General features: G+C 37.1%; 2 protein-coding genes across 2 annotated transcripts; both read left to right on the forward strand.

Moving 5' to 3' along the window:
* Positions 1-6,784: 6,784 nt before the first annotated feature.
* On the forward strand, positions 6,785-8,022 carry LOC101295342 (probable Ufm1-specific protease-like). The gene is made up of 3 exons (XM_004300984.1): positions 6,785-6,965; positions 7,039-7,407; positions 7,762-8,022. The coding sequence occupies exons 1-3, from the start codon at positions 6,785-6,787 to the stop codon at positions 7,872-7,874; spliced, it is 663 nt and encodes a 220-aa protein (XP_004301032.1). The 3' UTR covers positions 7,875-8,022.
* A 533-nt stretch (positions 8,023-8,555) lies between these two features.
* Positions 8,556-11,259, forward strand: LOC101299000. Its single transcript, XM_004299129.1, has 2 exons — positions 8,556-8,693; positions 10,255-11,259. The coding sequence occupies exon 2, from the start codon at positions 10,264-10,266 to the stop codon at positions 11,110-11,112; it is 849 nt and encodes a 282-aa protein (XP_004299177.1). The 5' UTR covers positions 8,556-8,693; positions 10,255-10,263; the 3' UTR covers positions 11,113-11,259.
* Positions 11,260-12,056: the final 797 nt, after the last annotated feature.

The raw sequence follows: 12,056 nt of genomic DNA on the forward strand, positions 1-12,056 counted from the left end.
CATATATATATATATATATACACACACTACTCCCTAGCTCCTTTCTGTACTCCAAACTCCAATGCGATGGCCTCCATCCATCTAGCTTTGGCATCGGCATCGGCATCTTTTGTATTTGTTTTACTGGCCGGGTTTGTCTCCTAAGATTTTCATTGACAAAATAAAAAAGGCAAACATAACTGGTAGTCTGGTATCCATGGCTTTACAGAACTGATAGCAACCTCGAGGATATATTTACGTTGCTTCGTCGATGACTCTTCGTACGACTCCACCCGATGGTTCACTGTGGTTCCATGAATTAATGGACGTGTAATGTGTCGTCTTTCACAAGTCCACAACTCCACTTGATCGGGCAAGTTGAGTACTGAGGAGTGAGGAATGAGATCGGTTGAATCTCAAAATTTCAAATCATTTCAGTTCCATTTCAACGATACATATGGATTCACATAAGTCACGCATGCACATGAGCCCAACATCAATAGATGATGGGATAACATCTATTTTTGGTTACTCAAAGAAGCTTACTACGAATTTCAAGGGTCGAGATCGCTTAATAAGTGTTCGGTCACTTGTACTGCCGCTGCATAGAAGAATTTACAATATGTTGTTTCATTTATATTTGAATTTCCTAAAAAGGGGATTTGTGCAACAAACCTAATTTGTGCATTGGATTGAGATTCACATTGGTCTCTTTTTATTTTTATTTTTTTCAAAATTCACGAGTTCACTTTACCAAAAAGATGATGAGAAATAAACAGTTTTTCTCACTTTACCTAATTTCTTTTAAGGTTTTCCAAGAGAGATCTAAACTTGAGAACTAGTTTCATAGTAAGCTTTTACCAACTCGATCACTTAAGAGCAAAAATGTGGTTCTAATGAGAAAAACTATTAAGAATGTGGTTCTTGCGTTAATCGGAGAGCTTGCCAACCGAATAATCAAGAATGTTGGTCTTTCTAAGGTCTTTCTAAAGTCTATCCCAGGAAAGAGGGAATTGAGAAATAGCAAACAAAATTTAACGTAATAATTATCTGACATGCAACGTTATTCCCCCCGGTGATCGAATGAGACAGATCAAGGCTCTTGAATTCCGTTCGCCAACGCTCCTCTCGTACGTTAATTATTCTTGCGCTGATGAATAGTTGAAAACGATGGAGAAGCTATACATGAGAAAGTAGTTGTCGAAACTCAACTTTCAAGTTATGAGAGCATGAGAGGAACCCTAGCTATAGCTTAGCCACGTACTTTTCACAAAAGATCGAAGTGGCGGCGCGCATCAATCTGCTGTACTGATATGCATGCTATGCATTATCAGTCTTTGTAGGCAAAATTTCCAAAACCAACCAGCCCCTGCTGCACATGCTTCCCCCTCCTTTAGTTGTAAGTATATATAGCATACTGATACGTATAACAGACAATCAGCATCAATGATCCATTTGCAGCTAGAAGAAAACGACGAGTCAAATGACATTAATTTGATTGCTTTGGAAAGCAAAGCATGCACTGGGCGGGTAAAAGTGATCGATCTGGATCCAGAACCAGCTCTCATATATTGTCTGCAACGTACATGTATCCCACATATGTAGTTTTCATATCTCTATGACTTTATGATCTAGGCGAGAAGTAGTGCAAAAGTTGCACGTTATCTATCTTCTTCTGGTATTATTGAAGCTTTGATTTTTTAGATGAAATGGCCATTGACGATCCATGGGAACATGGTCATCCACGGTTACAACCTATCTTCTCCATCCTCTAAAGCCATTTTAGGTAAAACAAAAAGCAAACCCCAAGGCCCTTTAGATCTCCAAAAAGCAATCCTAAGAATAACATCGGTAAAACTATGGTGATGAAAGAGTAAGACTGATACATTCACTTAACCTAATGTTTGTAAACTTGCTATAAACTCTGCCATCAAATTTGGAAGTCATCCCTACATGGTACAACTGTGTGTGATTTTGAAGATATTTTGTAGTTCAAACTTCAAACCATGTTAGGCCTCTGTGGAAGCAAAAGATTGGAGAACTCATCATGCAAGAAGGAACTCTTTCCCATGCTACCAACATCCCTTTTCCACCCACACCATCCGCCGTTCACTATTTTTTTGTGTTCGATCATCATCAATAACGAAACCGATCATTTTAAACTTGGGTGCATTTGACTTCACTCACTTCAGAAATTATCAGCGAATCAATTGATCATACTTACTCCCAAAAGCTTGTCACCAATCCATTCACGTGAACGAATGAAAGAAGGATTCTTATAGCTAATCTCTACCAGCGACTGCTGTATTTCTCTAAAATCAAGCTAGCTAGCTAGCTTGTTAGCGGGTTAGATCATATAAGACTGATAACTGCACCAAAAAATGGAAGAGAGAAATGAATAAAGATTTTGACAGATCGGCCAAGGATTTTTGTAATGTTGTGAATTCTTGGATCCACGAAGTAGCAAGTAACAGATTCAAAATTGGAATAACCTCAACTATTAACGAAACCAAACTTTGAAAACATGTAGCCATGAGGCTTTCTACTATCTGATATCCAAGGAGAAAGGATTCAGAAAAGAACCAAATAATTAAAAATCATACACTTGAAGACCCACATTTCATACCTATATGCAACGGATCGGAACATCTATAGATGTATAGTGTTGGAGTCTGAACCATGAAATGATCGTTTAAACGGAACGGAAAGCACAGCCCCAGCCCTAGACCATGAAAGAAAATCACACTAAAGAGAACTGCAGCTGCAAACAATAACCATCTATAAAAACACATGCACATACATATCTGACAACTGTCCATGAGAAAACAGAGAAGTTGACAATTTATAAAATGACTTCATGCAAAGAGATGATCCTCTAGAGATACTTCACTTGATAGGAAAAAAAATAAAAAACCACACGACAATCCAATGAGGGAAACTAAATTTGATTTCATAAAAAGAGGGATGGGAAATATTGTTGGTTTGTAGCTTACATTAATAAACCCGTCAATCTTTTATAGGGATTTGAGTTTTGTCTATTCCACTATACTATATGCTTTATGTCCCTAATTAAGGAGTGAAAGACAAAAGAACCGCATCTTAGAGTTATTGAGAAGTAAACGTAATTTAGGCAAAGCATGCTTACCAATTTCTACGGCATTCATCTCCCTCCATGCCTTGGGGTAAGTCCTTATGGTCTAAATTTATTTTGTTTAGAATGTCTCTACATATATGCTTTGGAAGGTTTTGAAAAGGAGAATAATTTGTGATGAACTTCTACAACATCCAGGCTAGGAGTGGCTTGGGTTTCAAGATGTGAGCTTTGGGTTTCCCTGCAACATATTTTCTAGCTTGTAGTGTCCCTTTACAGTTGCTATATGGTGTTATTTCTGATCTCTTTTTGATCTAGGGGTTACTCCTCATACAATTGTGGATATATTTCACAAAGGTCTGAGTATGAGACGTAGCTCACAGCTTAAGGAGCTTTGGTTGATCTGTTTTACATCGAGCGATCTTATGGTTTGTATGACATGCGAGGAATAAGACCAGATTTGATGGTAAGTCGTTCTCTGTGGCTTCAATTTGTCATCTCATTTTGGGGCACATTAGAGCAGCTAGTCGGCTTGCAAATGGTCTAATGCATAATTCAGTTCAGGATCTACGGATAATAAAGAGTTTTGGTGTAGAGTGTCGATTGCGAAGAGATCTAAGAGTTATTGAGATTGTTTAACATCCTCCAGTTAGTCATTGGGTGGGTAAAGATTAATTCAGATGGTGCTTGGAAGCATGCAAAGGGTGTTGGAGGTTTTGGTGTTGTTTTTCGTGACTTTAAAGGTCATGTTCTTGGTGCTTTTTCTTCCAACATTGACATTCCTAGTTCAGTAGTAGCAGAGGTGATGGTTGTTATAATTGCTATTGAGTTTGCTTGGGTACGAGACTAGAAGCACATTTGGTTAGAGGTTGACTCGTCGCTTGTGTTAGAATATCTACGGTCTCCTTTACTTGTACCTTGGCAACTAATGTATGTTGGCTTAATTGTTTAAGTTGCATATTATTGGAGATGACCTTTTGATCTTCTCATATTTTCGTGAAGGAAATACGGTTGTAGATGCTCTGACTAATCATGGTACGTCATTAACACAATTGGTTTGATGGGATTTATCTCATTCTTTTATTTTGTCATATTGTAGTAGTGATGACCTTATGGGTCTTCCTCCCCAATTTCGGTTTTCTTAATTTGGTTTCGTTGTTATTTTGTTGTGAGAGGTTTTGATCTAATCCCCATCTCTTGATGTTTCTCTCTTTTATTTTTTAATGCATAAGAGTGTTAGGTGGTCATTCCTCTCTCTCACTCATCTTTCAGCCAAAAAAAAACCCTGCAATTCAGGCCAGGCTTTATAGAAGTTGTTCTTCTATTTGGTGTTTCACCTTTGTGAGTGTATTTTGAGGTGTGATAGGGAATTTAGGTTTGAGTGTTAAACGCCTTGTAATCTACTTTTGATATTAGTGGAATCTCCTCGTCGTTACTGCCCGTGTGGACGTAACCCTCTTGATTTAGGGTGAACCACATAAATCTTTGACATTTTTGGATTTTCTGTTTATTTATCATTTCTCATATTTTGGTAATTCATACATATTCGACGCTTCCACACAATATGAATAACTTAATTGACAACTTTAATCTAGTCATTACAGAGTTCAAAATATTGACAGCTTTAATCTAGTCACTACAAAGTTCAAAATAAATAGCAGTTTAATCTAGTCATTCCTGCATATATCGAGTTTTTTTTTTTTGAACATGGGTCCTATTTTGTCCCTAGTCATCCTCATTGCTAACCCTAGCTCGATCACTATTGTGTTTCTTACACCAAAACTTCGAAGTTCAGACTCTAACAAGAAATAAGAGTTTCGAAATTCTTAAAGCTAATCATATCAAACCACATCGACCGGTAGCGACTTAATTCCATGAGATGACGAATCCTAGCTTGTTCCTCGCCGTGAAAGGGGGGTCCTCTCAAAGATCCTGAACAATGCTTGATGAGCTGCATCCAAGACGCAGGGTCCTAAAACTAATATAGCATTCCCTGGTATCAAGCAGGTTACCACGGCTGTCATCCATGCAACTTTACGGGTTGAATCATTGTCGATATCACTGGCGAGATCGTTCAAGATTGAAAGAACTTCTTGGCTCAGAGTTGGCCGCAACAGTATGCTACAAAGATCTACCTGAGCATAGAGCCATATATCGAGTTCAGCACAATATATTCTAGCTCTTTTCTCTTTCTTTCCTTGTCTATCCCTCATTACTTTCAATTGTAATCTTTTGGGATGATTACTAATTACACTTTTGAAATTTGTATCTAGAGATCATCATGAAGATGTCGGATCCCAACTTACTTGGGTTAGATTCATTGGATGTATACACAACAAAATACTATTATTCTGGTCATCATGCCATTGCTAACAATACGAGTCATTGATTAGACAACAAGCAATTGAAATCTGGGCATTCAAATAGATGGCTAGATGTTAAGCCAAGAGGCCCTTCTCCACTTCCTCATATCCATGTTACGTTAGAGAGAAGAATAGGGATCTGATCAGTCATTAGAGGCCGACTAGTTCTTCGTTCTTGTGAAGAATGAGATTGGGCCTTACGTCTTGAACGCTTGCATTCTCCATTCTTCTCACTCTGAGAGACATTTCCCGCTATTCACGATTTCATTGTTGTATTCGATCGCATTTGCTTACATAACCAAAACGGTGTGTTTTAGCTCATTGACCAGTAAGATTCACTGTTGACTCATAACATCCAACCTCCATCAAAAGAAACTTAGATCTCATCATCTTGGATTAGATGAGTCTACGCGCACGAGCTGGTAATTTATATTCCACTCTTATGTCTCGTTTGGTTTGTGAAAACTAAACATGCGTACAAGATTTTTTTCCGAACTTAAAGAAAAAGTTTTTTAGACCAAAGAAAAATCATGGAAAAGTTGTTCATTTCGAACTTTTGTCTTTTTTACTACTATTTCCTCATTCTTTCCTTTCATTTATTACTCACAACAATTTTACTGCAACAACTAACAATTTTCCAAATAATTTTTTTTATGTTACCAAACAGAAGAATGAAAAAAAATGTTTTTCATTCATTTTGTTAAAATGATGAATGGAATTACGTTATGTTTTGTTTTTTGATCGGTTACTTAACGGAGGTTTTTAGCACCAAGGGATATAAAATTTTGAAGGTTATGCCTTGGTTGATTTTATTGGTCCTTGACACCGAAAATGCTGATATGATCATCTTTCTTTTTTCTCTTTTACTCTTGTTTGTTTTCTTCTTACTTGATATGGAATATTATAAAGTTGCTTACGTTGATTACACATTATATGTATACATGCATTGATCAACAATGGGGTTTCGTCTCAGATCAATTGGTAACAAGAAAATTTAAGCATATACTTTTATAAAACTGCAAGCCGATCAATATGAAACCGTAACGTAGTTTTGTTATCATCTTAACTGTTGCTTGACAAATTTTTTAACAAAAACACATGTTTCGACGAACCAAACAAGACATAAGAGTAAAGTGGAATATAAATTACCAACTTTGATATTCAAGATGAGGTCAAGTTCAAGTTTATTTGATGGAGGTTGGATTATGAGTCAACTGTTAATCCTAGTGGTCAATGAGCCAAAACACACCGTTTTGATTACATAAGCAAAAGGTGTCGATTCTCACGTGACTATCACATGCGAATAGAGGAAGTGAAATGGCGAAGACGGGGCAAAGCCAGTGTAACAAGAATGGAGAAGCCAAGCCTCCTTCGAGTTCTCAGCCCCAAGCTCATTCTCCACAAGAACGACAAACCAGCCGGCCTCCGATGGCTGATCGGATCCCCGTTCTTCCCGCCACTAACCGTCGTCTCCGCACTCAAATGCATCCACACCGATTCCTCCTCATCTCCAGGCTACACCAGAGAATCAGGTACCGTTTTGTCTTCGGTGAATTCAAAACCGAAATCCAATTAATTCTTGATTACCTTCGTTAATCTGAGCAGAAGAGCTTCGGACGTTACTGCCGAAAGGATTCCACGTCGTCGGAGTTTTAGTTGTGGCCGATTCCGACGAAGAGAAGCGCGGCGGCGAGGCCGTTGCGGCGGCGAGAAGGTTACGGAAGCTAATGTGCGGCGGAAGTGAGAGAATGGATGAGCAGGGAGTAATTGGAGCCGTTGCGGAGTCTAGAGGTGGAGGCATTCGATTTTACGTGTCGAAATCGGAGAGTTGTGAGAGGTTTCAGTGTGTTGATGTGGTGTATGTGACAGTGTATGATGATGATCCGGAGAGGTTTGTTTGGGAGAGGGGTTGTTTGATTCGGTGTGAGCTTCCTTTGAAGCTGCCGATTTACTATCCAGTAAATAAGCCTTCTGGTAAGTTTGTTTACTCCATTATGGTTCTATATTTTGTTCGAATACACTGCTTAGCCAACTCTACATTGTGAAATTGCTAGTTTTCGTTAAAAATTTGATCACTATGGCTTATTCGGATGGTTAGTATGTTTTAGAGGTAGATGCACACAGTCTATTTGCATAGTTTATTCAATTGATGAACAGAATGCTGCAAATTTTAAGGCGTTTTCGATCAGGAACTCTTAAATACTTTTGTTCATTTGTACTTTCATCTTTGCATTTTGGAACTGTCCACTCTTATTCTTTAAATGCATAGATCAATGTGATACATCAGAACTTATCTTAATGTTCAATTCTCATTTATGATCATATCAGATACCGAACGGATCATGCAGCGTGCAATTGAAGCAGTTATTGCCAAGTTCAAAGATCCGAAGGCTGCATACCTGGTGGAAACTTCAAGCAAAACTTCATCTAAAGTACCTTAGCCTGTCATCATTCGTGGTGGAGATTTGGATTTGGGACAGGACGGGCCCAATCCCGCCAACCCGGACCCAATCATTCATATTGAAGATGATATGATTTGTGGACGTTTAGTTTAAACTAAATATATTTGTAACCTCATAAAGCAAAGTCGAATAGGGATAATTCCATAGAACAATAAGAAAAACGTCTAGTCCTACCATTTGCGAACATTAATTCCATTGAATACAATAGTATGGATTAATAGTCTATTTGCTTATGTTGTGCACCTCAAAATCTATGCAGTGGCTTATGCATGTTCATGGGGCTTTGGATGCAACAAACATTGCTAAACAGTAAAGTTGACAATATGTATAACATGAAATAAATATATATGACAGAAATATGATCAGTAAAACAATGATGAAAGATACAAACACGCATATATATATATATATATATATAGGATTTTTCTCAGCTACGGACGTCCGCACCAATGGTTTTGGTGCGGATTTTTATTTTTACACCATTTTTTTGATTAAATTTTCTTATCTTCACCGTCTAGTATCTATATAATATTATGTAGATCATCTTTGCAAAATTTCAGCCAATTTGGTAATCCTAGGGCAAACAATTCAATTGCAATTGTGGGCCGGAGGCAGGCCAGACAAGCGAATAAAAGTATCTATATATACAGTCTCCCACTCTAACTCTCCCACATCAAGCCGTCCGCCTCTGTCTGATCCCAAACAGAAACAAAAGATAAGGATCTCCCCTTAGATCCCTCATCCCAGACGCAGACGTCGCCGGCTGCAAGCCCCTCTATCTCCGATCTTCAGTTTGAGGTAAGTATTAGTTATGTCTTCTTAGCCTGAATTTGCTTTCTGTTGTTTTTATTTTTTTGGTTTTTGTTGTTATCGATTGGAAAATTGGAACTAGTCTTGAGAAAAACTATGCTGTAGCTAAGATCAATAGATCATGGGTATAATTCGTCAGACCAAACAGCCTAATAAGGACTACAAATCATGCATGCATCTAGGATATAAAGTATGTCAAAGAACTGCTAAATCTTAATGCTTTCTGTGACGTTCTTCTCCTTGTTTTGGTTGATCCTCTGTTTCTCTGTTTCTACCTTCTGTATGATTTTGTTCCAGGTTTGTATTCCTGTTTGGTTTGTATTAAAGCAACATTCTTTTGTTTTCCACAAAAAAGAAAGTGTTTAGCTTTTGGTCAATCCTCTGTTTCTACCTTCTGCATGCTTTTGTTCCAGTTTTGAATTCCTGGTTTGTATTAAAGCAACATTCTTTTGTTTTCTACAAAAAAGAAACCGCTAATCTTTTTAAAATTTTATGGCGACAAACTTAAAATTCCAATACCTCCTATCACCCTTAATTCTCTGTGTCTCTGCAGAACTGATCATATTCTCATGTCAGATGAGGCAAGTTTGAATGGGTATTAATTAAATAGAAAAAGAAAATCATATGTTAACAATTGAAGCTGTAGCTGAATTGGTTAAGCCTCATTATCCACCCAGGTTTGAGGCATGTGTTGATTATGATTTTGGTGCAGGATTAGTATGCTTTTTATCTGAAACATATGTATGGTTTATAACGTGCTCAAATGTAGATAACTAAGCTTTGGTGATTTTGTTTAGTAACTATCTATGGAATCATCAATTATAATAGAAGATCAAGAACATTAACATTAGATAAGAGCATCTCCAACAATAAAGCTATTTTTTAGTTACATTTGTTAAAATTAAATCTATTTTTTGCTCCAGCAGTATAGCTAATCTGAAAAACATAAAACATGGAAAGTGTTTAGCTTTTATTTCCTCCCTTCATTATTGACAAATTTGTCAATCCTATTTATCAATTCTCTCTTCAACCCTATTTGTCAATTATCAAATCTTTAGGTATTCTAATGGAGCTCCGATTTACCCCAAAAATTGACAAATTTCAACTTTTTTTTAATAACATTACTGTTAAAGCATCTCTAACAATACATGAGCATCTCCAGCGGAGTTGCTTTTTAAAAAAAAAGTTACAATTTATCAACTTTTAAGCTAAAATTATGCTCCAACAGAATACCTAAATAATTGATAAATTTAAGAATTGATAGATAGAATTGACATTTTTATCAATTTTGGAGAGAGAAATCGCTAAAACTTGGCTAATGTTTTGCTGGAGCAAAGGTTCAAATCTTGCTATTTTAAACCTAACTATTGACAAATTTAGCTATAAATTTAAGTTCATTGTCGGCCCTGAGGGGTGTGTTATATTCGTACTGCTTGCTGAATATGAAATTGATTGACCTTCGTAATAAAAAAAAAAAGAATTTGAAATTGATGAACTTTTTTGATGCTTGCAACTACTATAAGTTACTGATTCTCTCTATTAATACCAGTTTCCAAGCATGTTCAGCGAGGAGAACTTCTTTCTTACCAATGTCTTTCCATGTGAAAAAGTACCCATTGATGCAGTCTCAAGCAACGAGCGTGTTATCAGAATACTGCACTTCAAGATGACCGGAACATGCATGGGTGATGGTAATATTGAGTATACTGATATATGCACTCTAGCAGATCATCAACTTCTTGTCGAGGTCCCTGAATTCGTGCTTTTATCTAATAGGAGGATATATGAAGCGTATTTGGTTGGAGTTCTTGCCAGAATGAAGGTCCCGATAGTTGAGCAGCCGCTTATCATTGATAAAGTATTTACCGAGGTTGAACGAGCTGACAACCCCCAATGTGCTATTGCTTGCTTGATAAAGGATATCACCTTATTTTGTCACACTGTCAAGATGGCTTATCGGTCAGAGTGTTTCGAAGAAGTGAGAATTGATAGCTTGGAAGATACTGAAAGACAAAAACAATGTGTTATTTGTAGAGAGAGCCTTGATCACGTTGAGGACATAGAGGAGGGGATTGGTCGTAGTCCGTTGGTTCGCTTGCCGTGTTCCCATCTTTATCACGGTGATTGTCTTTCCAAATGGTTGCCCATGAGTGCGTTGTGTCCTTTGTGCCGATACACATTGCCGGTTGTGGAACAGACGGTGCCGGTTGTGGAACAGACGGTGCCGGTTGTGGAACAGACGGTGCCGGTTGTGGAACAGACGGTGCCGGTTGTGGAGCAGACGGTGCCGGTTGTGGAGCAGACAGCTGATGAGCCATCGTGGCCGCAGTTGCATTGGCCTATGCTGCTCACAGCATCTGCAGGTGGTATATTAACTGCTATACTGATATGTAGATTATTGAAGTAGACCCAAGTGTTAAATTATCCGCAGATTGTCAATTTCATCAAAAATAGATGAGCATGGAATAAATTATTGTTTTTATATTAGCTCCCTTCTATTTGGCTTGTAATGGATAATGAGTAACAATAATATACTCTTGTTATATTTAGTGCAAGGCAATTTGATCCAAAAAGACAATTGGTGGGTGGATATATTAAAAAGAAATATATGAGAAAGCATTCGTTTTTTGTTTAAAAGGTCTGGACCAATCACTCTCAAGCTTGGAAATGTATCTTTGGGACTTTGGAAAGGTATATTGGAAATTTTTGCTTTTCCTTTGATTAATCTTATTTCTGCTAATATTAGAAACTCTGTAAACTTGGATGAAAATGTGTGTGACTACTTGCATAATGGTTATTGGAATCTTGATAAGCTTAGGGGCCTGGTGTATTGTTTTCAGATTTCTGCAGATTTTTTTTAAATGATGGATTTAAAAATAATTCTTGGATTTATGCAGATTTATAAAATCTTCTGAATTCACATAAATTTTAATTTTTTTAAGGATTCTTGAAACATGATAAACTTGTACGGACTTTCGTTGAATTTAATAAACATTGTATGATTCAGCACTACATCAACATTAACATGTAACATAAGTAGTTAAATGAAAGTCTAACATGAAAATTTCTCAAGTTAAGCTTTAAACGTGTATCAAACCTTTAGAGAAATATTATAGAGAAGGAATAAAGAATTCTTATTCATAAGAGATTGAAAAGCTCATATACTTGTGTCAAAATGCGGTAAAAGATCATGTTTGTTTTGTACTAAAGTGTTCCTGGCAAATACCCAACCGTCTCAATCATAGTTTAATAGTGTTCTTTCGTAGCTGAACAAAAAAATTAGAGCGAGTTTAGTTATCTAGTGTTTAGGGAAATTTAGCCCCGGTATGAGTTTAGTTTTGTTGTCTTTTT

This window comes from Fragaria vesca, linkage group LG5 (assembly GCF_000184155.1).
Source record: "Fragaria vesca subsp. vesca linkage group LG5, FraVesHawaii_1.0, whole genome shotgun sequence".
In the NCBI taxonomy this organism is placed as follows: Eukaryota; Viridiplantae; Streptophyta; class Magnoliopsida; order Rosales; family Rosaceae; genus Fragaria; species Fragaria vesca.

Excerpts from the sequence above, each read along its gene's own strand:
- LOC101295342 (XM_004300984.1), top strand. The coding sequence starts at position 6,785 with ATGGAGAAGCCAAGCCTCCTTCGAGTTCTCAGCCCCAAGCTCATTCTC. Across the intron at positions 6,966-7,038 it reads AGGCTACACCAGAGAATCAG|AAGAGCTTCGGACGTTACTG; the intron begins GTACCGTTTTGT and ends TAATCTGAGCAG. Across the intron at positions 7,408-7,761 it reads TCCAGTAAATAAGCCTTCTG|ATACCGAACGGATCATGCAG; the intron begins GTAAGTTTGTTT and ends TGATCATATCAG.
- LOC101299000 (XM_004299129.1), top strand. The coding sequence starts at position 10,264 with ATGTTCAGCGAGGAGAACTTCTTTCTTACCAATGTCTTTCCATGTGAA.